The sequence below is a fragment of the Filicampus tigris genome, chromosome 2 (genome assembly GCF_054856515.1).
Source record: "Filicampus tigris isolate MCC_2025a chromosome 2, RoL_Ftig_1.0, whole genome shotgun sequence".
Classification (NCBI taxonomy): Eukaryota; Metazoa; Chordata; class Actinopteri; order Syngnathiformes; family Syngnathidae; genus Filicampus; species Filicampus tigris.
This window is the reverse complement of record NC_141218.1, coordinates 7,159,013-7,184,282: the sequence shown is the minus strand read 5'-3', so window position 1 is coordinate 7,184,282 and position 25,270 is coordinate 7,159,013. Positions and strand designations below refer to the sequence as shown.

Below are 25,270 nucleotides of genomic sequence, written 5' to 3'. Positions count from 1 at the left end.
AAATGAATGTCGATGACATCTTAGATACAACAACACCCAGACCAACAACTCCAAGGCCGACTACACCAAAGCCAAGTATGGTATCTTTTTAAAAGCCTGATACAAGATCTCTTGAGTAGCTACTCTACTAACCCACTGCTACTGTTTTCCCCCATGCAGTTCAGTGCCCTCCAAATGCGGAATACATAGAATGTGGCCCAGCTTGCATCCCAACCTGCATGGACCCGTCCACCAACTGCAGCGGCTCCTGCATCACCGGCTGCTTCTGCAAACCAGGATTTGTTTTCAAAGGGAGACATTGCGTGCCACTGGAGAAATGTGGTTGCCTGGATCACAACAATAACTATTATGAGGTCAGAATACTACAGCATACCTACACTTGTGTTCAGAATAAATGAAGTCCCCACTAAGCAAGTTGCTGACTTTTGCGTTTTAGCCTGGTGAGATCATATTTGGGGACGGCTGCTCCAAGCTGTGCCGCTGCGCAGGGAACTACACTTTGGAATGTGTGGATAACACCTGTGATCCCACGGAGGAATGTCGCGAGGTTAATGGTGTCGCCGGATGCTACCCGAAAGGTAGCGTCAAGATATCTTCCACTTGTTAATTTAAACTTCTCAGTTTGGTCAGTAGGTTTTTAAAAATGTCATCTGTAATCTGAATTTGTTGTTTTCAATGAAGGTACATCCTCATGCATTGCATCCGGAGATCCACACTACACGACCTTTGACAAGCGCAAGTACAACTTCATGGGCAACTGCAGTTACCAGATGACCGGAGTCTGCAATGTATCTGCGTTGCCAAACTTTACTGTCTACGCTGACAACGAAAATCGCTACAACAGACCCAGCATCTCCTATGTGAAGGCGGTTCATGTATATGTAGAATCGGGTGGTGTCTCCATCCTCAAAGGTGGCGCTGTCCATGTAAGAAGGGATGAGGGAAATTTCGTCAATACTCGGGTCAAATTGATTTATTTCCTTCCCTGCCTGCTTGATTATGAGTCTCACCTGCTTTCCACATCCAGGTAAACGGAATCAAAGTGAACCTGCCAGTAAATCCGTTCCCAGGCGTCTCTGTGTTCAAGTCAGGAAAGCACTACACCGTGTCTTTGGATTTTGGTGTGACTGTGCGCTATGACGGAAACCACTTCATGGACATCAAAGTCATTAAGGAGTGAGCATGACCTGAAAAATATGATGTCATTGTAGTGCTGCTGTTGATTGTAATGTAATTAAATTGCAATTTTTTTTTTTTTACCACAGCAATGAATCATTTTCACAGAACTGTGGTCTATAGATTGCAAAAATATGTCTAAAGCAGAATTTTACAAGAGTTTCGCAGGCCCTTTGTTAAACACTATTGCTTTTCAAATTCTGGAATGAAGGATCTTATAACGTGTCGCCCACAGCTATAAGAATATACTGTGTGGACTGTGTGGGGATTACAATGGAGAGCCTAAAGATGATTTCCGCAAACCCGATTATTCATTGACCAACAATCCCAATGAGTTTGGAAACAGCTGGAACACTGATCCAGAGTGAGTGTTACTTTTTAAATGTCATTATTGACAACAACAACATTGTCGAATATTTATTTAGAGTATTGAATCATTTCAGATTCTGAACATTGTCCTGTCTTTAGTTAAGTGTAATATTTCCTTTTGCACAAGGTGTAACAATAAACCCAACACCACTCATCCCGGATGTGAGCCAGAGGAGCAGAAGCTCTATGAGAGCTCTGGATATTGTGGCATCCTGCTGGACAAAAACGGGCCTTTCGCCGTGTGCCACGCCAAGGTCAACCCCAATGTAAGTCACGACTACTTGGACCGAGCATGCGGCCAAAAATTGGACATTTCAGTTACATCTGTGAAGCTCAGTTATTGCATGCTGGGTGTGTGTTCAGGAGTACTTCAAGGACTGTGTCTTTGACCTTTGCGAGCTTGATGGCGCTCATTCCATTCTGTGTGAAGCCATCGAAGCCTACGTCAATGAGTGCCAGGACCGTGGAGTCAACATCGGACCCTGGAGGAACGAAACCTTCTGTCGTGAGTAGAAACTACAGATTGTTAACGTGGGACTCTCCTTTAGCCTTCTCTCTGAATGTGCTCACATCTACTTGATTCGAAAGAGATGCTTCTAACTTGACTTCATTTGCCGCACAGCTTTTGGCTGCCCCCCCAACAGCCATTACGAGCCCTGCGCAGACCCCTGTCAGGAGACGTGTTCGGGCAGACCCCCCTCCTGCAGTGGACCGTGCACCGAGTCCTGTGTGTGCAATCCTGGCTACATCTTGAGTGCTGGCAAATGTGTCACCAACTCTTCGTGTGGCTGCAAACACACCAATGGCCAATATTATCAGGTACTGCGAGATGATAAGCAACTGTACACTTGCACTGTGAAATACACCTCAAAACCAAACTCATATATCGACTGTGTGTGTCTGTCAGCCTGGAGAGGAGTTCTATGTTGAGAACTGTAATCAGAAGTGTCGGTGTGACGCACCCTGGGTTAGCTGTCAGGCATCTCAATGCCCCCCAATGCACGAGTGTAGAGTCCAAGGGGGAGAGCTGGGCTGCTATCCCACAAGTAAGCTCACATTCTATCAAACTTTCTCTTTCATTTAACCATCGGAAAAAAATATTTTTCATACTAATTCAAAATGAATGTCGATGACATCTTAGATACAACAACACCCAGACCAACAACTCCAAGACCGACTACACCAAAGCCAAGTATGGTATCTTTTTAAAAGCCTGATACAAGATCTCTTGAGTAGCTACTCTACTAACCCACTGCTCCTGTTTTCCCCCATGCAGTTCAGTGCCCTCCAAATGCGGAATACATAGAATGTGGCCCAGCTTGTATTCCCACCTGCATGGACCCGTCCACCAACTGCAGCGGCTCCTGCATCACCGGCTGCTTCTGCAAACCAGGATTTGTCTTCAAGGGAAGACACTGTGTGCCCCTGGAGAAATGTGGTTGCCTGGATCACAACAATAACTATTATGAGGTCAGAATAGGACAGCATACCTACACTTGTGTTCAGAATAAATGAAGTCCCCACTGAGCAAGTTGCTGACTTTTGCGTTTTAGCCTGGTGAGATCATATTTGGGGACGGCTGCTCCAAGCTGTGTCGCTGCGCAGGGAACTACACTTTGGAATGTGTGGATAACACCTGTGATCCCACGGAGGAATGTCGCGAGGTTAACGGTGTGTCCGGATGTTACCCGAAAGGTAACGCGTCAAGAACTCTTCAAATTGTTCATTTAAACTTCTTAGTTTGGTCAGTAGGTCTTTAAAATAGTCATCTTTAATCTGAATTTGTTGTTTTCCATGAAGATACATCTTCATGCATCGCGTCCGGGGATCCACACTACACGACCTTTGACAAGCGCAAGTACAACTTCATGGGCAACTGCAGTTACGTGATGGCTGGAATTTGCAATGCATCAGGGTTACCAGTTTTCGAGGTCCTGGCTGAAAACGAAAATCGCTATAACAGACCCAGCATCTCCTATGTGAAAGCGGTTCATGTGTTGGTATTGTATGAAGGGGAACCCTTCAATGAGAGCACAATACATGAGGTCTCCATTTTCAAAGGAGGTGCTGTGCATGTAAGAAAGACAAAGCGACTCCTTGCCTTATCTTAAAGAATGAGGCTTTCCCACTCATCAATCTCACCTGCTTTCCACATCCAGGTAAACGGAATCAAAGTGAACCTGCCAGTAAATCCGTTCCGAGGCGTCTCTGTGTTCAAATCAGGAAAACACTACACCGTGTCCTTGGATTTTGGTGTGACTGTGCGCTATGACGGAAACCACTTTATGGACATCAAAGTCATTAAAGAGTGAGCATAACCTGAACGCATGTTGCCAATGGGGTCTGAGTAGTACTGTTACAAGTTCGGAAATGAAAGATCCTGTAACTTGTCACCCGCAGCTATAAGAATACACTCTGTGGACTGTGTGGGGATTACAATGGCGATCCCAAAGATGACTTCCGCAAGCCAGATGGATCGTTGACCCACAATGCCAATGAATTTGGAAATAGCTGGAACTATGACCAAGAGTAAGTCTTACCCTTTCTTTTAAACGTCATTATTGACAAGTATCAATTCAGCCTGTTGGATCAGTTCTTAGTTTGTGTGTAATATTTCCTTTTGCACAAGGTGTAACAATAAACCCAACACCACTCATCCCGGATGTGAGCCAGAGGAGCAGAAGCTCTATGAGAGCTCTGGATATTGTGGCATCCTGCTGGACAAAAATGGTCCTTTTGCCGTGTGCCACGCCAAGGTCAACCCCAATGTAAGTCACGACTACTTGGACCAAGCATGTGGCCAAATATTGGAATTTTCAGTTACATCTGTGAAGCTCAGTTATTGCATGCTGGGTGTGTGTTCAGGAGTACTTCAAGGACTGTGTCTTTGACCTTTGCGAGCTTGATGGCGCTCATTCCATTCTGTGTGAAGCCATCGAAGCCTACGTCAATGAGTGCCAGGACCGTGGAGTCAACATCGGACCCTGGAGGAACGAAACCTTCTGCCGTGAGTAGAAACTACAGATTGTTGACGTGGGTCTCCCCTGTAGTCTTCTCTCTGAATGTGCTCACATCTTCTTGATTCGAAAGAGATGCTTCTAACTTGACTTCATTTGCCGCACAGCTTTTGGCTGCCCACCCAACAGCCATTACGAGCCCTGCGCAGACCCCTGTCAGGAGACGTGTTCGGGCAGACCCCCCTCCTGCAGTGGACCATGCACCGAGTCCTGTGTGTGCGATCCTGGCTACATCTTGAGTGCTGGCAAATGTGTCACCAACTCTTCGTGTGGCTGCAACCACACCAATGGCCAATATTATCAGGTACTGCGAGATGAACAAGCAACTGTACACTTGCACTGTGAAATACACCTCAAAACCAAACTCATATATCGACTGTGTGTGTCTGTCAGCCTGGAGAGGAGTTCTATGTTGAGAACTGTAATCAGAAGTGTCGGTGTGACGCACCCTGGGTTACCTGTCAGGCATCTCAATGCCCCCCAATGCACGAGTGTCAAGTCCAAGGGGGAGAGCTGGGCTGCTATCCCACAAGTAAGCTCACATTCTATCAAACTTTCTCTTTCATTTAACCATAGGAAAAAAGTCTTTTTCATACTAATTCAAAATGAATTTCGATGACATCTTAGATACAACAACACCCAGACCAACAACTCCAAGGCCGACTACACCAAAGCCAAGTATGGTATATTTTTAAAAGCCTGATACAAGATCTCTTGAGTAGCTACTCTACTAACCCACTGCTACTGTTTTCCCCCATGCAGTTCAGTGCCCTCCAAATGCAGAATACATAGAATGTGGCCCAGCTTGTATCCCCACCTGCATGGACCCCTCCACCAACTGCAGCGGCTCCTGCATCACCGGCTGCTTCTGCAAACCAGGATTTGTCTTCAAGGGAAGACACTGTGTGCCCCTGGAGAAATGTGGTTGCCTGGATCACAACAATAACTATTATGAGGTCTGAATAGCACAGCATACCTACACTTGTGTTCAGAATAAATGAAGTCCCCACTAAGCAGGTTGCTGACTTTTGCGTTTTAGCCTGGTGAGATCATATTTGGGGACGGCTGCTCCAAGCTGTGTCGCTGTGCAGGGAACTACACCTTGGAATGTGTGGATAACACCTGTGATCCCACGGAGGAGTGTCGCGAGGTTAACGGTGTCGCCGGATGCTACCCGAAAGGTAGTGTCAAGATATCTTCCACTTGTTAATTCAAACTTCTCAGTTTGGTCAGAAGATCTTTAAAAATGTCATCTGTGATCTGAATTTGTTGTTTTCAATGAAGGTACATCCTCATGCATTGCATCCGGAGATCCACACTACACGACCTTTGACAAGCGCAAGTACAACTTCATGGGTAACTGCAGTTACCAGATGACCGGAGTCTGCAATGTATCTGCGTTGCCAAACTTTACTGTCTACGCTGACAACGAAAATCGCTACAACAGACCCAGCATCTCCTATGTGAAGGCGGTTCATGTATATGTAGAATCGGGTGGTGTCTCCATCCTCAAAGGTGGCGCTGTCCATGTAAGAGGGGATGAGGGAAATTTCGTCAATACTCGGGTCAAATTGATTTATTTCCTTCCCTGCCTGCTTGATTATGAGTCTCACCTGCTTTCCACATCCAGGTAAACGGAATCAAAGTGAACCTGCCAGTAAATCCGTTCCCAGGCGTCTCTGTGTTCAAGTCAGGAAAGCACTACACCGTGTCTTTGGATTTTGGTGTGACTGTGCGCTATGACGGAAACCACTTCATGGACATCAAAGTCATTAAGGAGTGAGCATGACCTGAAAAATATGATGTCATTGTAGTGCTGCTGTTGATTGTAATTAAATTGCAATTTTTTTTTTTTTTACCACAGCAATGAATCATTTTCACAGAACTGTGGTCTATAGATTGCAAAAATATGTCTAAAGCAGAATTTTACAAGAGTTTCGCAGGCCCTTTGTTAAACACTATTGCTTTTCAAATTCTGGAATGAAGGATCTTATAACGTGTCGCCCACAGCTATAAGAATATACTGTGTGGACTGTGTGGGGATTACAATGGAGAGCCTAAAGATGATTTCCGCAAACCCGATTATTCATTGACCAACAATCCCAATGAGTTTGGAAACAGCTGGAACACTGATCCAGAGTGAGTGTTACTTTTTAAATGTCATTATTGACAACAACAACATTGTCGAATATTTATTTAGAGTATTGAATCATTTCAGATTCTGAACATTGTCCTGTCTTTAGTTAAGTGTAATATTTCCTTTTGCACAAGGTGTAACAATAAACCCAACACCACTCATCCCGGATGTGAGCCAGAGGAGCAGAAGCTCTATGAGAGCTCTGGATATTGTGGCATCCTGCTGGACAAAAACGGGCCTTTCGCCGTGTGCCACGCCAAGGTCAACCCCAATGTAAGTCATGACTACTTGGACCGAGCATGCGGCCAAAAATTGGACATTTCAGTTACATCTGTGAAGCTCAGTTATTGCATACTGGGTGTGTGTTCAGGAGTACTTCAAGGACTGTGTCTTTGACCTTTGCGAGCTTGATGGCGCTCATCCCATTCTGTGTGAAGCCATTGAAGCCTACGTCAATGAGTGCCAGGACCGTGGAGTCAACATCGGACCCTGGAGAAACGAAACCTTCTGTCGTGAGTAGAAACTACAGATTGTTGACGTGGGACTCTCCTGTAACCTTCTCTCTGAATGTGCTCACATCTTCTTGTTTCGAAAGAGATGCTTCTAACTTGACTTCATTTGCTGCACAGCTTTTGGCTGCCCCCCCAACAGCCATTATGAGCCCTGCGCAGACCCCTGTCAGGAGACGTGTTCGGGCAGACCCCCCTCCTGCAGTGGACCGTGCACCGAGTCCTGTGTATGCGATCCTGGCTACATCCTGAGTGCTGGCAAATGTGTCACCAACTCTTCGTGTGGCTGCAAACACACCAATGGCCAATATTATCAGGTACTGCGAGATGATAAGCAACTGTACACTTGCACTGTGAAATACACCTCAAAACCAAACTCATATATCGACTGTGTGTGTCTGTCAGCCTGGAGAGGAGTTCTATGTTGAGAACTGTAATCAGAAGTGTCGGTGTGACGCACCCTGGGTTAGCTGTCAGGCATCTCAATGCCCCCCAATGCACGAGTGTCAAGTCCAAGGGGGAGAGCTGGGCTGCTATCCCACAAGTAAGCTCACATTCTATCAAACTTTCTCTTTCATTTAACCATCGGAAAAAAATCTTTTTCATACTAATTCAAAATGAATGTCGATGACATCTTAGATACAACAACACCCAGACCAACAACTCCAAGGCCGACTACACCAAAGCCAAGTATGGTATCTTTTTAAAAGCCTGATACAAGATCTCTTGAGTAGCTACTCTACTAACCCACTGCTACTGTTTTCCCCCATGCAGTTCAGTGCCCTCCAAATGCGGAATACATAGAATGTGGCCCAGCTTGCATCCCAACCTGCATGGACCCGTCCACCAACTGCAGCGGCTCCTGCATCACCGGCTGCTTCTGCAAACCAGGATTTGTTTTCAAAGGTAGACACTGCGTGCCACTGGAGGAATGTGGTTGCCTGGATCACAACAATAATTATTATGAGGTCAGTAAAGCTACAAATATGTTCAGAGCGAAATGATAAGACTGACATGGCATCCTTTACAAAGTGAGTCGCTTTTGTGTCACTTTAGCCTGGACACATCATGTATGCGGACGGCTGCTCCAAGCTGTGTCGCTGTGCAGGGAACTACACTTTTGAATGTGTGGATAGCTCTTGTGATCCCACTGAAGAGTGTCGCGAGGTTAACGGGGTCCCAGGATGCTACCCAAAAGGTAACCGGCCCAGAAATTATTGGAAAAAAAAAAAATGTTGGTATCTCGCTTTGATGGTCTTCAACTTTTGGTGATTGTGTTTAGGCGCGTCCACGTGCATTGCCACGAGTGATCCACACTACACGACCTTTGACAAGCTCAAGTACAGTTTCATGGGCAACTGCAGCTACTTGATGTCCGGCGTCTGCAGCGCCACGCCTTCACCAAACTTTGCGGTCTACGCCGACAACGAGAACCGCTATAACAATCCCTCCATCTCCTATGTGAAAGCCGTACACGTGGAATTACACATGGTCAAGGTCTCGATCCTCAAAGGCGGCTCGGTGCTTGTAAGTGAACAGGGGTCGCACTCGGGATGTCGGGAGTTCTACTTCATCCCTTCTGACCGCCAGGGTCATAGAACCATAGTTACAGGCATAACTTTGATTTTCAAACCCCCCAAATTTCTCTGCTTGCTCATTTAACTGCTCTCATCTGCTTTTCCACATTCAGGTGAATGGGTCCAAAGTGAACCTGCCTGTGACTCCGGCTCCGGGTGTTTCCGCGTTCAAATCTGGAAAGCACTACACTGTGTCGATGGATTTCGGTGTGGTTGTGCGCTATGACGGAAACCACTTTATGGACATCAAAGTCATTAGAGAGTGAGTACAAACTGGATACAGTTGAGTCTATATAGTTTCTTTTGAAGTTCAGGATGGATGAATCTTTGTAACATGTCGCCCGCAGCTACAAGAACGTACTTTGTGGACTGTGTGGAAATTACAACGGAGATTCCAAGGACGACTTCCGCCAGCCGAACGGCTCGTTGACCAGCGATATCAACGAGTTTGGACACAGCTGGAATACTGATCCAGAGTGAGTACCCGTACTGAAAACAGAAACTCATCTCACAAATCATCCTACTTGGGGGGGCTGAAACATTGCCCTTGTTGCAACAGGTGTAAGAAACCTAACCCTACCGATCCGGGATGTGACGAAGAAGAGGAGAGGCTCTACGAGAGCTCTGCATATTGCGGCTTGCTGCTGGACAAGAATGGTCCTTTTGCTGTGTGCCATCCCAAAGTCAACCCCAATGTAAGTCACGCCAACTGAGATCTTTAGATATGGCTGGATTGTGGTGGGAAGTCTCAAACTTGTGTGTGTTCAGAATTACTTCCAGGATTGTGTCTTTGACCTTTGCGCACTGGATGGCGCCAAGCCCGTTCTGTGCGAAGCCATCGAATCTTACGCCAGCGAGTGCCAGGATCGCGGCGTCGACATTGGACCCTGGAGGAATGAAACCTTCTGTCGTGAGTACTCGTACAACTGAACTGTGTTGGGGTTTTTTTTGTCACATTTTTGTTTGGCGGTAAAATATGTGCCTTGGCTCAGTAAAAGTTAAGGAAACCCTGTTGTGTTGTGCGATACTCCGTCGACCAAACAGAAAGGCAAGGAAACGTAACTTTATTTATGGAGCACCTTTCTTTACGCTGGGCAACTCACACAGCCAAAAGCACAAGATCTAAAAGAATTAACAAGAGAAGAAAAAAAGTAGCTTTTTTTTTAAATGACTCAAACAACTTCTATTGGCAACATTTAAGCACATATGCAACCAAAAATTTAAAAACATTTAAAAGAAAAGAAATAAAAAGTAGCTTTCTGAAATGAATAAAGACTGTAGAGTGTTGATTTTAAAAATGCTTAACACGCCTTGATCAAAGAAAGGGAGAAAAAAAAAAAAGCATTGTTTTTTAGTCAGCATTAATACTTGGGGCTGACTATTAGATAAATGCCGCTTCACCATGTTTGCTTTGAAAGTTGGGCTGACAATTTGTTTTGCAGAGTATTAAACCTAACATGTTGCTACGCACAGCTTTTGGCTGCCCCGCCAACAGCCATTACGAGCCCTGCGCGGACCCCTGTCAGGAGACGTGTTCGGGCAGACCCCCCTCCTGCAGCGGACCCTGCACCGAGTCCTGTGTGTGCGATCCCGGCTACATCCTGAGTGCTGGCAAATGTGTCTCCAACACTTCGTGTGGCTGCAAACACACCAACGGCCAGTATTATCAGGTACTGCGAGATGGAAAAGCAACTGCACGCTCACACTGTGAAATCCCGCCAAAACTTAATTGGTGTGTCCTTTGTGTGTTTCTGTTAGCCTGGACAGGAGTTCTATGCTGAGAACTGTAATCAAAAATGTAGATGTGACGCACCTGTGGTCACCTGTAAACCATCTCAGTGCCCCCCAATGCACGAGTGTAAACTCCTGGAAGGAGAGCTGGGCTGCTATCCAACAGGTGTGTAACCCTTGACACTACTACTAGCAGATAAGAGCAAGGAAAGGCAAGCCAAGCCAATTTTTTTTATATAGCGCATTGAATACACAAGATAACTCAATGTGCTTAACAGAACAGATCAGACAGGATGCCTTTTCCTATGTAACATACAAGAGCAGCCTCACACCCTGCCCACCCTCATCTTGTTCTTGCGCTCCAATATTCAGGCTCCCAAGACTGCGTCATCTCTGGAGATCCACACTACAACACTTTTGACAAAAGGTTCTACAGTTTCATGGGTACCTGTACCTACACACTGGCCAGAACCTGCAGGAACAACACAGGTAAGGTCAATATTTACATATTGTCGTTGTCGGGCCAAATCTTCGCAAACCCAAAATCGCGACTTTTCATGAAACTTCTTCTGCACCAAATAGAGTGATTCATTTTTAACAAAACAGGCTTTTTTTTAACTCGTCACTGTCTAAAAAAAAAACAAAAACATCCAGACTTTTAATGTTGAGGTGACATAATTTTGCACGGCTCCCTCAGAGTGAGGAAGGGGAAGGGGCGTTTTGCGACAGTTTGCGTGTCCAACAAAGTTCATTCATTTGTTCTTAACTCACTCACTGCCAGACATTTTCAGACCCTCTTTTACCGAAACGTTTGAAAAAATTTGAAACAAATGTAAATAAGTACCTGGGATCGAATGGCTGGACTTGTGAAAAGACAAGTAAATCCGTCAATGGCAGTGAACGGGTTAAGCCACTTTAAAGACCCCGGACTTGAAATGCGTCACAAAATCAGACAGCACAGATGAACAAAACAACTTTCATTACATACACATTAACTATGCACTATTTATCCCATTTTATTATCAATGTTTTCATTTTTTTATTTTTATCTATCTGCATGCAAAGTAATGTGGCTATCACAGTCAGTTGTGGGGCAGCTCCTCTGTAGGTTGCAGCAGTATGTGTTGTGTTCATCATAGTCAGGGTAATTACAGACACTTATTTGGGGTAGTGAATCTATTGGGCATCAGTGTTTTGTTTTGTTTTTAATTGTTGTTTTTTCAGTTTTGATTTTATTACCATCTTACCACAATGGAGTCCACACAAAATTAAATAAATAACCCACCCACTTATCCCTAGCACTTACTCTTTTACTGAAGTTCAAGTTTAGTGGCACTACTGTTATCATATTATTTTAAGACGGGGAAATGGACCTCCCCCCCCCATCTAGGGCCAATTCCAGTTGTAGTCCTCTGACGAGCACGCTTGTAAAGAAATGTTGAAGGTACTGTATACCGCTAATTGGTATTGTGATCCCTTTGATGCAGGGCCTTGGTTCTCAGTGGAGGCGAAGAACGAGGAAAGAGGGCTACCAGGAGTGTCCTACCTGCGCAAACTCTACATCACAGTGGACGGAATCACAGTGACCTTGATGAAAGCCAAGAGGACCCTGGTCAGTACGGCACCCTGGAGCCCACTTCACCAATACCGACCAAATCCTACACGTTGCTTTTCTCTCACAACCTTCCAACTTTATTATTTTTTTTACGGCGGCCGCATCGTTAATCCTGGTTTAGTGTTCTTGCATCTCAGTCAAGTGCTTTCTTCCTTTTGCTTCATTTGTGCATTGTCTTCCTCATCTTTCCTGCCATAATCCCACAAATCCCTCATCAACAACTACTTGCCCTAATCCATATGATATTAGTAGCCATCATATTTCACATCTTTTAATAGTCAAGCTTATATTTAGGTTCAGGCTTAATGTTCCAAACTGTTCATAATGTGTCAGTGGTGTAGCATAATATTAAATAGATTTTAGGGATAAAACCGTCTATAGCTGTAGTTCCAAGTATTTTTATATAATCACTGTAATCGGCAGCCAATAAGAGCCCAAGAGGCATATTCCTGTGGGGTTGTTTGGGTATTCATTATTTTACTTGCAAATTCAATTTTGAATGCATTTTAGTCAGTCTGTAAAGTTTTAAAAACTGTAAAAAAAAAAAACACATTAGAACTAACTATCTCTGTCAAAAGATTTTCATGACATAGCAAGGTTTCCAAAAGTCGTCAACATAGCAAACGGCGATGTTGTGATTGAGCGCAGTGCAGTACCAACGTTGTGCTATGTTCCTCGCCGCATCCTCAACAGGTGAACGGCCTACGTGTGGCGCTACCTCACTCCCCGTCTCCCAAGGTGACGGTCAGTCGCGCCGGTCAGTACGTCACGGTGCAGACGTCCTTTGGCCTCCAAGTGCGCTGGGACGGGAATCATTTTGCCCAGATTTCAGTACCAAGGTTGGTCAGTCGGGATATTTTCCAGAGAAAAACTAGAATGGGTTTTTCAATGACCTTTTGTTTTGCTCGTCCTCTTATGTAACATTGATTATCGTTCGAAATCATTTAAGCGGGCTGCGCGACTTAACCCGGCAACGATGTTTTCATCTCTTAATTTGCTTTTTTTTTTTCGACAGCTCCTACCACGACCAAATGTGCGGTCTTTGCGGCGACTTGGACGGGAACCCGGACAACGACTTCGCCAAGCCAGATGGCGTCTTAGTCGCCAACGTCAACGACTTCTGCAACAGCTGGCAGACCGAAGAAGACGAGGACGACTCGTAAGTTCTAGCATTCGGGAATATGATGACTAATAATAATATTTCCAAATGTACGGGAACAAGAAAAAAAAGTATAGAATAATAAATTCAACCAACACGTGTATCACTGTTTTTTTTTTCTCCTGGTAATATTGCAACATTATTAGTGTACGACTTTATGCTTAACATATGACGACTTTTTTCAGGTATATTTTTACGGTACTATTAGTATTACTTGATTCTGGAAACATTTGATTTCATCCACGACAGACGGACTTAATTACTGCAACTTTATGACTCTATTTTGCATTACTACATTTTTTTGGAGCATTACAACTTTACTTGTCTGACTCACCTTTCAGTATTTTCCGATTTTTTTTTCCCCTCAGGTGTTATAAGGACTGTATAACATTACGAAACTTATTCTCAACATTATGACTATTTTCAGCTATTATGACTTTTTCCTCATCATTATTACAAAGTTTTTTCCTCATGCTATTCCAAGTTTATCCTTTATCATTCTTTCATGTATTCTTGTGCAATTTCAAACTAGACGTAGTACAATTTATTGACGTATTTATTTCTTTTAGGACATCATTCGTCTGTCGTTGCAACTTCTTCTCATGACACTGTGACTTTTTTTTTTTTTTCTTTTTTTTTTTTAAATCCCATAGCAGTATGGCGTGCTGATGTATTTAGTACTGTACTTATCTGGTTACTCAGGTGTTCCCCAGGAACCAAGCCCGACCCAGAGTGCGATCCCAAACTTGAGGCAGAGGTGGTCAAACCGGAGAAATGTGGAAAACTCACTGATGCTGCTGGACCCTTCCGGTGAGTCGCTTCGCTTCTAGAGTTGTCATTGTCATTCCATTTGTTGATTGCGGTCATTTGTTTTATACCATAATTTTTTTTATGTGTCAGGATGACTTTTTTTGGGACGGGCGGCGGGGGTGGGGCGTTCTGTAGTTCAGAGCGCAACCTTGGGTTATCAGCATCCACACATAAAGATAAAAAGCGCGTCATCCGCATACCTCAAATCAGATTAGCATTGTTGTTCTACATGCTGGACTCTGGTCTATAGCAATATAGACTCAGCCGTTGCATTGTGTTTTGGAGTTTCGGTCTAAACTGTGCTTCCCCCGCATTGTTCAGGGAGTGCGTCGGTGTGGTGAATCCCGCCCCCTTCTTCCAGAGCTGCGTGTACGACATGTGCCGGTTCAACGGGCAGCAGCAGGCACTGTGTGACCAGCTGCAAGCCTATACGGAGGCCTGTCACAGTGCCGGAGTCAAAGTCCATCAGTGGAGGAGTCCCCACTTTTGTCGTAAGTCGTCATTAAGCCAGCGACAGCTGATTTTTTTTTTTTACCCACAAGGGCTCATAATGTATACGAATTAAAAAAGGGACTCACTGCGGTCACAGCCCAGCCTACAAATACGCTTGAAACATATTCAAACGTATTAAAACACATAAACATAAAATCTCTATGAAATACATAATAATAATGACAATGGAATAAATACATTTCAAGCCTTAAAATACCTCTTCCAAATGCATGATATAATAGGGGAATTGCTATACTGCTATTTAATTGTGATATTGTGTAAAACTAACAAGACAATAAATATGTATGTAATATTTAAGTACTAAATATATATAACATAATTACTACGAATAAGACCAAAAAAAAATCAAACACAGCTATAAATGTTTTTTAGTTTGTGTGTCTATGCTCTTAAAATATTGGCAATGATAAAGTACTATAAATAAAAGATTAAAAAATCTAAAATATGTAAATAAATAGAGTGGCATTCCAATAAAAATAAAACAATATAATAAATTAAAATAAAAAAATAGATAAAAATGCACGTCTGTGTCTTAAAACATTCCAAATATATTATGCATTATAAATAAGCAATATAAGATCAACATATGAAATGCCTTAAATATATATCTCTCTCTAAAAAAAAAACCTTCAATAAAAGATAAAGTAAAATATAAAATGTGTGTCACTTATTATAAACTTATTAATAAACTTAGATACATATTATAAAACAATATATGTATATAAATACTGTATATAAATTTTGTGTACAATTAATACAAACAAAAATGATAAAAGATCACAAATATAAAATTTCCTATTAATGCAACAAAAACCCATATAATAATAAACAGAACAGCAGCAACAGCTTAACGCAATGAGACGAGGAAAAATCTTGTCGCATGTTAGTGGCAGTGGCGTTTTTTTTGGCATGCGGATCATGTTGTGCGGCCGCTCATTGTCGCCATCGATGTACATGTGACCGTACTTGCACTTGCACGCGCAGCCCTGGACTGCCCCGCCAACAGCTCGTACTCGTTGTGCGTGAGCTCGTGTCCGGAGACGTGCGCGGGCTCGACGGGAGCGCCCGGCTGCGGCGACGTCTGCGTGGAGGGCTGCGCCTGCGACCCGGGCTTCATCCTCAGCGACGATAAGTGCGTCTCGCTCAAAGACTGCGGCTGCGTTGACACGACCGGGACGTACCATCCGGTAAGTCGGGGGCCGCTTCCCAAAATGGGCGCACACATAGAAGCGCACTACTCAAACACTCCCACGGTCACTGCTGCCGGCGTTTTTGGCACTTGCACATTTGACTGAAAAGAATCTTAGACACAACTGAAACACTCTCACACACAACTGCAGTTTTACTGGAAAATGTTTTCTCACAATTTTTGCTCACACACACACACACAACTAAAATGTTTAGCGCACAACTGAAACACTCACGTTACTGAAATGCTCTCACATTCTACTGAAACACTCTGCTGTCGTGCACACACACTGAGACACTCTCACACACACATTACCTGAAATGCTCTCACATTCTACTGAAACACTCTGCTGACATGCATACACACTGAGACACTCTCACACACACATTACCTGAAATGCTCTCACATTCTACTGAAACACTCTGCTGACATGCATACACACTGAGACACTCTCACACACACATTACCTGAAATGCTCTCACATTCTACTGAAACACTCTGCTGACATGCATACACACTGAGACACTCTCACACACACATTACCTGAAATGCTCTCACATTCTACTGAAACACTCTGCTGACATGCATACACACTGAGACACTCTCACACACACATTACCTGAAATGCTCTCACATTCTACTGAAACACTCTGCTGTCGTGCACACACACTGAGACACTCTCACACACACATTACCTGAAATGCTCTCACATTCTACTGAAACACTCTGCTGTCGTGCACACACACTGAGACACTCTCACACACACATTACCTGAAATGCTCTCACATTCTACTGAAACACTCTGCTGACATGCACACACACTGAGACACTCTCACACACACATCACCTGAAATGCTCTCACATTCTACTGAAACACTCTGCTGACATGCATACACACTGAGACACTCTCACACACACATTACCTGAAATGCTCTCACATTCTACTGAAACACTCTGCTGTCGTGCACACACACTGAGACACTCTCACACACACATTACCTGAAATGCTCTCACATTCTACTGAAACACTCTGCTGACATGCATACACACTGAGACACTCTCACACACACATTACCTGAAATGCTCTCACATTCTACTGAAACACTCTGCTGTCGTGCACACACACTGAGACACTCTCACACACACATTACCTGAAATGCTCTCACATTCTACTGAAACACTCTGCTGACATGCATACACACTGAGACACTCTCACACACACATTACCTGAAATGCTCTCACATTCTACTGAAACACTCTGCTGTCGTGCACACACACTGAGACACTCTCACACAAACATTACAATTCATATTTGCACTCAGACATGCTAGTGCAACGCTCTCACACTTTTTTTCTGAGACATTCTCAGATGAGATACTAAAGTGTTCACACAAACTGAAACACACTAGTGAAAGTGCGTACACTCACACATCAATGAAATGCTCTTGCGCACAGTGGTGAAAATATTCTTGTTCGCACATACCGGTAAATAAAACCCTCTCATACGCAGTCACACTCTTTCACGCAAGCTACAGAGGCGCCGTCACATGAATGCGCTTTTGAGTAGCGCTAGTGTCGAGACCATAATGGAGATGGTTTTTTTTGTGTACGAGGTGGGCGACGCTTGGTACTCGGAGGGCTGCAAGCAGAAGTGCACGTGCCAAGACGGAGGCGTGATCCGCTGTTCCAACAGCAGCTGCAAAACCGCCACCGAAACCTGCCAGCTGCACGAGGGAGAGTATCAATGCCGTCCTTTACGTAGGTTATTCGCAATGTTCCAAACAAATTCATCTGTCGGGGGAAGGAAAATATATATATATCGTGGGGGAATCTGAATATCATTTTTCACCGGACAGGAAATGGTATATGTTCGGTATCCGGTGACCCGCACTACATCACTTTTGACAAGCGCACCCACCATTACATGGGAGCCTGCTCGTACGCCCTGACCAAGCCCTGCAACGCTTCGTCCTCCGGCTTGCCGTACTTCAGCGTGGACACCCAGAATGAGCGCAGGGGCAGCAACAAGAAGGTTTCCTACGTCCGGGCCGTCGTGGTCCAAGTCAACGGCGTGACCGTCATCCTCGGCAAAGGCCGAACTGTCCAGGTGCGTGTCGTCGTCTGGGTCCCGGTTTGTTCGTCGGTTACCTCAGAAGGATTGCGCAGGAACATTTGCGAAATGTCAGATGGCCAAAAAAAGGTTTATTTACATTTTCAAAGCATCGGCCAACAGTTCCACTGGCCTGAGTCTCATGCCTGTAGTTGTAGTTTGATGAGTAAAGGAAAATGTAATTACTGCTTGAAAAAGACTTAAAGTAATTTAAAGTAGATGTAGTTTGTTGAGAATAGTTGGCATATTCTGAGATAAAAGCCACAATTTTATACGAAGAGAATATTGCATGAGCAATTTTTTTTTCAAATTTATTTATTTATTTTTATTTATATTTATATATTTTTTTCATCAATATTGCTATTGCTCTTACGGTGGCCCTAAAGGCCCCCCCAACTGAAGCGGATTTGCTATTTTTGTCCAAGTCGGTAATAGTGTTTGTGTGGCCTGCAGGTGAACGGGACGGCGGTGGTCCCGCCAGTTGCTTGGATCGGCGGCGTTAACGTCTACTTGAGTGGCAAGTTTGTCGTCCTGGAGACGTCTTTCCACTTGAGGGTGAGATTTGACGGTAACCACCACGCCGACGTCACCGTGCCCTCTTCCTACAACGGACAGCTTTGCGGAATGTGTGGTAAGAACATTTACCGTATACATCTAATATTGGTGGCAGAGCCTGGACTGAAGCTCTTATTTCCTCTCCTTATAAAACATTCACTACAGAAAAAAACTAATGCTAATTGCTAATATTAACACAAGAGTCTGAAAACACTCAAAAGAAAGAAAACTTTTTTTTTTTTTTTTAAAGTCTAAGAGGATAAGCGGTTTGGATTATAGATGGATGTAAGTTGCTAATTTTATGAGAGAAAAGTCCGATCATGGGAATATCCCAAATAACCTTTGCTGACGTAAAAGGCGAACTTGTATTGTGCGACAGGAAATTTCAATGAAAATCCCAAAGATGACAACCTGAAACCAGACAAGACGCCCGCTTCGACCACCAATGAACTGGGAGACAGCTGGCAGGTTCCTGACCCAAGACCCGAGTATGTTTTAACACAGTGAACATTTCCTATTCGTGCTGGAGCCTGCATGTTTATCAGTGCCCACGTACCATCTCTGTTACAGAATGAGCACAAAACTATTATTCTGTCTTCACTAGTGTTTAGCAACTAGCTTTACAGATAGCAAACAGTGAATCCATTTAAGACCAAGAAGAGGTTTTGTTATGTTCTACAGAATAAAATGTCAGTTATTAATTGCCGGGGCTTTGCTGTAATATTGGAAAATCGTAAATGTCATTGCCACCTTTTGTCCAGTTGTACCAAAGGTGGCAGCCAGGAGGACTGCGACCCAAAAGTGGAGGAGGAAGCCCAGAAGCCGACGAGCTGCGGAATGATCGCCGATCCTAACGGTAACGTTTGATTACTTTTTTTTTTGTTACTTTTTTTTTTTTTTTAGCCTTTGTGCATTTTCCCCAAAACAAGCTGTGGGAAGTAACGACTCAAAAATTGTCCATGTCCTTTTTTAAAAAATGTTTTATTTTATTTTATTTTTTTTAGCCTTTGTGCATTTTCCCCAAAATAAGCTGAGGGAAGTAACGACTCAAAAATTGCCCATGTCCTTTTTTTTTTTTTTTTTTAGCCTTTGTGCATTTTCCTCAAAACAAGCTGTGGGAAGTAACGACTCAAAAATTGTCCATGTCCTTTTTTTAAAATTTTTTTATTTTATTTTATTTTTTTTAGCCTTTGTGCATTTTCCCCAAAACAAGCTGTGGGAAGTAACGACTCAAAAATTGCCCATGTCCTTTTTTTTTTTTTCAACCTTTGCGCATTTTCCCCAAAACAAGCTGTGGGAAGTAGCGACTCAAAAATTGTCCATGTCCTTTTTTTTTAAATTTTTTTATTTTATTTTATTTTTTTTAGCCTTTGTGCATTTTCCCCAAAACAAGCTGTGGGAAGTAACGACTCAAAAATTGCCCATGTCCTTTTTTTTTTTTTTCAGCCTTTGCGCATTTTCCCCAAAACAAGCTGTGGGAAGTAGCGACTCAAAAATTTTCCATGTCCTTTTTTTTAATTTTTTTTATTTTTATTTAAATTTTTTTAGCCTTTGTGCATTTTCCCCAAAACAAGCTGTGGGAAGTAACGACTCAAAAATTGCCCATGTCCTTTTTTTTTTTTTTCAACCTTTGCACATTTTCCCCAAAACAAGCTGTGGGAAGTAGCGACTCAAAAATTGTCCATGTCCTTTTTTTTTAATTTTTTTATTTTATTTTATTTTTTTTAGCCTTTGTGCATTTTCCCCAAAACAAGCTGTGGGAAGTAACGACTCAAAAATTGTCCATGTCCTTTTTTTTAAATTTTTTTATTCTATTTTATTTTTTTTAGCCTTTGTGCATTTTCCCCAAAACAAGCTGTGGGAAGTAACGACTCAAAAATTGCCCATGTCCTTTTTTAAAAAATGTTTTATTTTATTTTATTTTTTTTTAGCCTTTGTGCATTTTCCCCAAAACAAGCTGTGCGAAGTAACGACTCAAAAATTGTCTGTGTCCATTTGGCCTCAGGTATCTTCAAACCCTGTCACGCAGTCGTCGCCCCTACACCTTATTTGGAAAACTGCGTGTACGACATGTGCGCCACGGGCGGTCAGACCGTCGCCCTGTGCCAGGCGGTTGAGAGCTACGCCGACCTGTGCGCCGCGGCGCGAGTTCCCATCGCGTGGAGGAACAACACCTTCTGCCGTGAGTCGGCCGTCATCGCCGTGGATTCACTTGAAATTCAATCTTTTCTCAAAATGAACAACACACTACATTTTCACGAGAATACTCACTTTTTCATTATGTTACGAGAAAAAAGTCGCAGTTACTTAATAGCTGTAATTTTACAATACTTAAAACATAATATTCAGACATCGTCAGAAAGTTGCAATTTTAGTTTTACATTCAAATGAATGTTTTAAACAAATGGTTGCAATCTTATGAGAAAAAAGTCATGAAGTTCCCAGATGATGCAATTTTATACCAATAATAATAACAATATTACGAGAAAGGACATAGCTACGTTACCAGCTGGTCATCATTTCACAAGAATAGAGTCACAACAGTATGAAAAAAGTCAGTTACCAAATACTTTGCAAGAATAGTCACAGTCAGGGGCGGAGCCAGGATGTGGCTAATGGGTGGGCCTGAAAAAATCAGGGTGGGCCTGACGACAAATGACAAACTGAATTATATGAAGTTCAGATCTTCCTTAGACAACCGCAATTATGCCATTCTTAATATTCAATATGATGAAAAAACACAACGAAACACAAATTCAAAAACAATTTCATCATAATTTACAAAAAAAACTAAAAGTATATATTTTTTCATGAATCTCACTGGGTGGGCAGTCGCTCAATCTGGGTGGGCCTGTGCACACCCAGGCCCACCCATAGCTCCGCCCCTGGTCGCAGTATTGTGAGGAAAAAAAAAGTTGTTACATTACCAGAAAGTCTGAATTTTACAAAAATAAATGTACAATATTGGGAGAAACAGACATAACATTAGCAGATAATCGCAACTTTACAAGAATAAAGTCGCAAGGGAAAAAGTTAAAGTTCACAATCTATGTTGATATTTTACACCACAGAGCGGTCATTGTAGGAAAGTAATCCTAATATTGCGTGTTTTTGCAAGTAACGCTCTATATCTTCTCCTGACGTAGCTCTCAAATGTCCCGCTGGAAGTAGTTACACCGCGTGCGGATCCGCCTGCGCCCAGCCCAGCTGTCAGGACCCGGCTGGCCCGGGGGGGCCCTGCGACCAGCCGTGCGTGGAGGGATGCGTGTGTAACCCCGGCCTCATTTTGAGCGGCGACAAATGCGTGCCGCTCAGCCAGTGCGGCTGCACTGACGAGAACGGAAAGTACAGGCCGGTAGGCGGGACTTGGTTCACGGAAGCCGACTGCTCCGAGCGCTGCAAGTGTAACGACAACCGCAACGTCACCTGCGAGCCGTGGCGCTGCAGCCCCGCGCAGGAGTGCAAAGTGCTGGAGGGAGTGCTGGACTGCCACTCGACAGGTAAGCCATCGTACCCGTACTAACGTCCCGTTACCATTTTACGAGATTAGGGTCGTAATTTTACCCGGATTGTACGAGGAAAAAGTCTGAATTTTGCCTAAACCAAAATCGTAATGTTACAAGAATAAAGTCACAATTTCCAGAAAAATAGTCGCAAATTGTCCAATTACAATAAAAATCTAACTTTGGCTAAACTAAAATGTTTTATTAATATTATTATCATTACGATTATTAGTATTAGTAATAGTAGTAGTATTAGTATCAAAGTCTCTAAATATTACAAGAAATATTACATGAAAGCAGTTTTTCTGATAGAGGCAATGTTGTAAGAAACAAAAATCTTACACGAAAAGTCTTTGCATGAAAAAAAATTGTAATTTTACAAGAATAAAGTCAGTAATATTACAGGAAAGTCTCTCAAATTTTACGGGATTGATGTCGCAATTTTCCTGAAAAAAAAGGCCTTTTCAGTTGGCGCTAAAAATCTTAATTCTACAAATTTTATGGGAATTGTTTGCGAAATTACGTGGTTGAAGTTGTAAGGTTTCTGATAATGTTGTAATTTTATCAGAAGAATCCTAGTTTGCACAAATTAAATCATAATTTCACTTGACGAATGATTGTAATTTGAATTGTAAATGTTGAACAGTTGCAATATCACAAGAAAAAAAAGTGGCACAGTTGTAATTTAACATGAAGTCCTATCTTTACCTGAACAAAAAATGTAATTCTACCAGAATAAAGTCACAAATATTACAAGAAAAGACATCCTAATTTTACGTGAAAGATGTTTTTATGAGACTAGTGGCAATATGAGCAAATTGTTGTTTCCTGATAGTTGTAATCTTACAAGAAAAAAATAAAAAATTTTTACAAGAATAAATTGGCTAATATTACAAGAAAAGACTTTCTAATGTGAAAAAAATAGTCCTTTCCACTAAATATGTCAATGGTACAAGATCAACAACTTTTAAGCGAACTGTTGCAAAATTACGTGGAGGGCGACATAAGATTTCAAATGAAGTTGTAATTATACGAGAAAAATCTTGGCCCGAAGAAAAATTCTAACTTGACCATAATAAAGTTACTAATATTCATTAAAATTTCACGTGAATAACGTTTTTTACGCGAATCGTCGTAATATCACAAGTCAAAACCTTGCCTGAGCGAAAATTGCACTTTGACCGGAATAAAGTCGCTAAAACGATGCGAAAAGACATTCTGATTTGACGTGGATAAAGTGAGAATTTTTCTGCCTTTGATTTGCTCAGGCAAAGGAGTGTGCCACGTGGCCGGAGACCCTCACTACTACACCTTTGACGGCCTGATGCACACCTTCATGGGCACTTGCACTTACACTCTGGTTGAGGTACGACTCTCGTTTCGTTCCTCTCAAAATGGACGCCGCGCACGGCGTGACGGTGACTTTTCCCGCGCCTCCGTCAGGTGTGCGACGCCAGCATGGTGACGCCCTTCCGGATCGTGGCCAAAAACGAGGAGCGCGGCCAACCCGAAGCCTCCTACGTCCGCTCTGTCAAGGTTTACCTGCCTCACGACACTCAGGTTGAGCTGCAGAAGGGCCGCAGGGTTCTGGTAAAGCCGCACGTGCGAGTCACGAGTCTCAAGGCTTCAACCTTCAAGTTTCAAGCAAGTTCCACTCCCGCAGATAAACGGTCGGCGGGTACGAACGCCGATTACCGTGAGCGCGGCAGGTGCGAAGGTGATCAGCAGCGGCGCCTACAATCTCTTGGATACCAACTTTGGCCTGCAAGTCAAATTCGACGGTGTTCATCACTTGGAGATCACCGTGCCCGGCCAATACTTCGATAAGGTTCGTATCGCCCGCCCATTGGAAAATGTGGGCCGTGTTGGGGCTTACGTTTCCTGATTCCTTTCTAAAATCTTAATTCGACAGGAGTAAGGTCACTGAGATTGTAAAACAAACCGTTTACACGAATAGAGTCGAAGGTTTTTTTTTTTTATTTTTTAGAATAGCTGGAACATCGTATTCAAAATGTCAAGTTCCCAGGTAATCAAATTTTGCGAGAAAAGCCTTAGCTTTGTTCGAACAAAAATCGGAATTGTACAAGAATAAAGTCGCTAGTATGAGAAAAGACATTCTAATGTGATGTACAGTAAATAAGGTCTGAAATTTTATGGAGAAAAAAAAAAGTTCAGACTTTGCGCAAACAAAAATGTGTAATTCACAAAATTAACCGTTTTTACGAGAAAAGTTGCATTATTACGTTGAAATAAAAGTCGTAGAGTCCTAATTTGCGCAGGCTGTGTGTTAAACCTGAGTTTTATTACCTTACAAAGATGAATATGAAAAATATATAACATTATTATAGTTTTACCCCTCCAGTATATCAAAACACAGGTTTTAAAGATGATTTTTCTCTGCTTTGTTTGTCAGCTGTGCGGCATGTGCGGCAACTACAACCACAACACGTCTGATGACAACCTGAAGCCCGACAAACAACCCGCCAAGGACGTCATCCAACTGGGCAATAGCTGGAAATCCGAAGGAGACAGCGACCCCGGGTCAGCAAAAACATCCAAATGAACTACTTTACATACACATAAAAAAAAAAAGAATAACGTGTTTATAATTATTTATACGTGACTTTCATAACACACATGATTTTATGAATAATAGCATTTTACATTTGACACATACAGTATGACCATTTTTAACTGATTTTGTTTAAAATTTTGTTTAGGTATGAATACATTTAAAAAAGAGAATACATGATTGCATTATTAAATGTAAGTATTTTAAACATTTTAATTTAAAACATATATATTTTAGGTAAGATTGAACTATTTTACACATTTTAACATATTTTAGACAATAATTGGTTAATTACATATGATTAAATAAAAAAGAATGAATTATTTTATCATGAAATTTTACATATTTTACACATTTTAAGTTTTTTTATACATGTTTTCGAGAATAAAATGTAGTTTTTATACATTTGAATTATTTTTTACATATTTTAGAAAATAATTAATTCTATATGATTAAATTAAAAAATAATGACTTATTTCATTTAACTACATTGCATAAAATAAGACATTTTACCTTTACTAAAAAATCAACAAAAGAGAGAAGGAAGTATTTTATCAAAATGGGCAATTATACATACACATTTTAAACCATTTTTAAAACTTGTATTAAATGCCGAAACATATTTTACGTGCTTGTAAATGTTTGGACATAAATAGCAAAAGAATAAATCATTCTAAATGAAAGAGTCAAACATGAAAACAATCATGAGCAAAATGAACTTACGTATT

The 25,270-nt window shown here is 42.4% G+C and overlaps 1 protein-coding gene across 1 annotated transcript in view; it reads left to right on the top strand.

Annotated features, from left to right (window-relative positions):
• Positions 1–25,270, top strand: part of zanl (zonadhesin, like) — a 53,752-nt gene that overhangs the window by 17,959 nt on the left and 10,523 nt on the right. The window contains 57 exon segments of the mRNA XM_086024596.1: positions 25–353; positions 437–578; positions 682–926; positions 1,028–1,176; positions 1,412–1,540; positions 1,673–1,811; positions 1,909–2,050; positions 2,168–2,364; positions 2,453–2,591; positions 2,687–2,737; positions 2,822–3,015; positions 3,099–3,240; positions 3,346–3,620; positions 3,705–3,853; positions 3,946–4,074; positions 4,175–4,313; positions 4,411–4,552; positions 4,670–4,866; positions 4,956–5,094; positions 5,190–5,240; positions 5,325–5,518; positions 5,602–5,743; positions 5,847–6,091; positions 6,193–6,341; positions 6,573–6,701; positions 6,834–6,972; positions 7,070–7,211; positions 7,329–7,525; positions 7,614–7,752; positions 7,848–7,898; positions 7,983–8,176; positions 8,265–8,406; positions 8,491–8,735; positions 8,899–9,047; positions 9,133–9,261; positions 9,345–9,480; positions 9,554–9,695; positions 10,259–10,455; positions 10,544–10,682; positions 10,889–11,005; positions 12,004–12,128; positions 12,825–12,970; positions 13,147–13,290; positions 13,993–14,100; positions 14,422–14,591; positions 15,598–15,800; positions 17,416–17,560; positions 17,659–17,909; positions 18,366–18,543; positions 18,847–18,955; positions 19,229–19,323; positions 20,473–20,649; positions 21,614–21,967; positions 23,239–23,336; positions 23,414–23,560; positions 23,634–23,798; positions 24,384–24,511. Coding sequence (XP_085880722.1) covers positions 25–353; positions 437–578; positions 682–926; positions 1,028–1,176; positions 1,412–1,540; positions 1,673–1,811; positions 1,909–2,050; positions 2,168–2,364; positions 2,453–2,591; positions 2,687–2,737; positions 2,822–3,015; positions 3,099–3,240; positions 3,346–3,620; positions 3,705–3,853; positions 3,946–4,074; positions 4,175–4,313; positions 4,411–4,552; positions 4,670–4,866; positions 4,956–5,094; positions 5,190–5,240; positions 5,325–5,518; positions 5,602–5,743; positions 5,847–6,091; positions 6,193–6,341; positions 6,573–6,701; positions 6,834–6,972; positions 7,070–7,211; positions 7,329–7,525; positions 7,614–7,752; positions 7,848–7,898; positions 7,983–8,176; positions 8,265–8,406; positions 8,491–8,735; positions 8,899–9,047; positions 9,133–9,261; positions 9,345–9,480; positions 9,554–9,695; positions 10,259–10,455; positions 10,544–10,682; positions 10,889–11,005; positions 12,004–12,128; positions 12,825–12,970; positions 13,147–13,290; positions 13,993–14,100; positions 14,422–14,591; positions 15,598–15,800; positions 17,416–17,560; positions 17,659–17,909; positions 18,366–18,543; positions 18,847–18,955; positions 19,229–19,323; positions 20,473–20,649; positions 21,614–21,967; positions 23,239–23,336; positions 23,414–23,560; positions 23,634–23,798; positions 24,384–24,511 — 9,079 coding nt within the window.